Raw genomic sequence first — 1,245 nt, forward strand, 5'->3', positions numbered from 1 at the left:
CTCTCTCTCCTTTACTCACCCTGTGTTGCTCAATCAGCATGTGCACAGTGTCCAGGTCTCCCATGACGGGCGCCTCCTGGTCCAGCGCCGCCTCCGCCTTGTGCAGCCATTCCAGCAGACTGACCAGGGCGTCCGACACCCGGCCACTCGTCAGCAGCGCCTCGTCCAGCTTGTTTTGGCTGAAAGATAAGGACAAACCACAGTGGTGATGGTCATTAGGCCCGGAAAGGGGAAAAAAAGTCTCACAAAAAAAGAGACCGGAATGCTTCTTCTCTCTCCTCTGCTAAAGCTCAGAGAGAGAGAGAGAGAGAGAGAGAGAGAGAGAGAGAGAGAGAGAGAGAGAAAGAGGGGGGAGAGAGAAGAGAGAGGGGGAAAAGAGGAGGAGGATAATGAAAAGGAGAAAGATTAAGAGGAAGAGGAGGAGGAGGAGAGGGAGAGGGAAGGGGAGAGGGGGGGGGAAGGGGAGAGAGAGAGACAGACAGAAAGACAGACAGACAAACAAAGATACAAGCAGACAGACAGACAAACAAAAAGACAAGCAGACAGACAGACATTCTTGGTATCTTCTCTGAAAGCACGCCGAGAATCGGTTTCTCTGATTAAAAAAAAACCCCAACAGAAATACTTCGTCAACACATCGAGGCGTCAAATTCTTGAAAACAAAACAATAGGAACAAACATACACATTGACATGCCATCCGCACTTTGAGTTTCTCCTCGGGGCAACAGACAGAAACGACATGCAGACTACGTAAAACGACAAATAAAATGACAAGATTTTTCGGATCTGGATCACACTACAGGCAAACATCACCACAGACAAACAGTCCGCAGACATAGCAGTGATGCTGATTACTGCACGGCTAAATCTGGACAATAAACAAGAAAAACATCAAACATGTACAAGGGGGCAAACGCTCGCCCGTTTAGCAAACACTGGCATTCAGATTTTGGCGTGGGAATCTTGGGGGGAGGGAGTGCCTATGTGTGCTCATGCACGAGTATGCAATTGTGAGTGAGCTTGAGTGTGTGTGTATGTGCTGTGTGTATGTGTGTGTTTGGGCGCACACTTGACACACAGAAACCAAGCAAACAGAATGAGGGTAGTATGAAGTGAGGCAAATAGGGCGTAGGGAAGGAGTGAAAGAAAGACAGAAGAAATCTGGTGACGAGGAGAGAGGGAGAGAGAAAGAGAGAGACAAACACACACACACAGAGAGAGAGAGAGAGAGAGAGAGAGAGAGA

At 48.5% G+C, this 1,245-nt stretch overlaps 1 protein-coding gene across 1 annotated transcript in view; it reads right to left on the reverse strand.

The window, feature by feature from the left end:
- Positions 1-1,245, reverse strand: part of LOC101856188 (microtubule-actin cross-linking factor 1) — a gene marked incomplete in the record, with an annotated part of 184,436 nt that overhangs the window by 22,606 nt on the left and 160,585 nt on the right. The window contains 1 exon segment of the mRNA XM_005100294.3: positions 20-179. Within this exon segment, the coding sequence (XP_005100351.2) occupies positions 20-179 (160 nt within the window).

The sequence above is a fragment of the Aplysia californica genome, unplaced genomic scaffold (assembly GCF_000002075.1).
Source record: "Aplysia californica isolate F4 #8 unplaced genomic scaffold, AplCal3.0 scaffold00243, whole genome shotgun sequence".
Taxonomy (NCBI): domain Eukaryota; kingdom Metazoa; phylum Mollusca; class Gastropoda; order Aplysiida; family Aplysiidae; genus Aplysia; species Aplysia californica.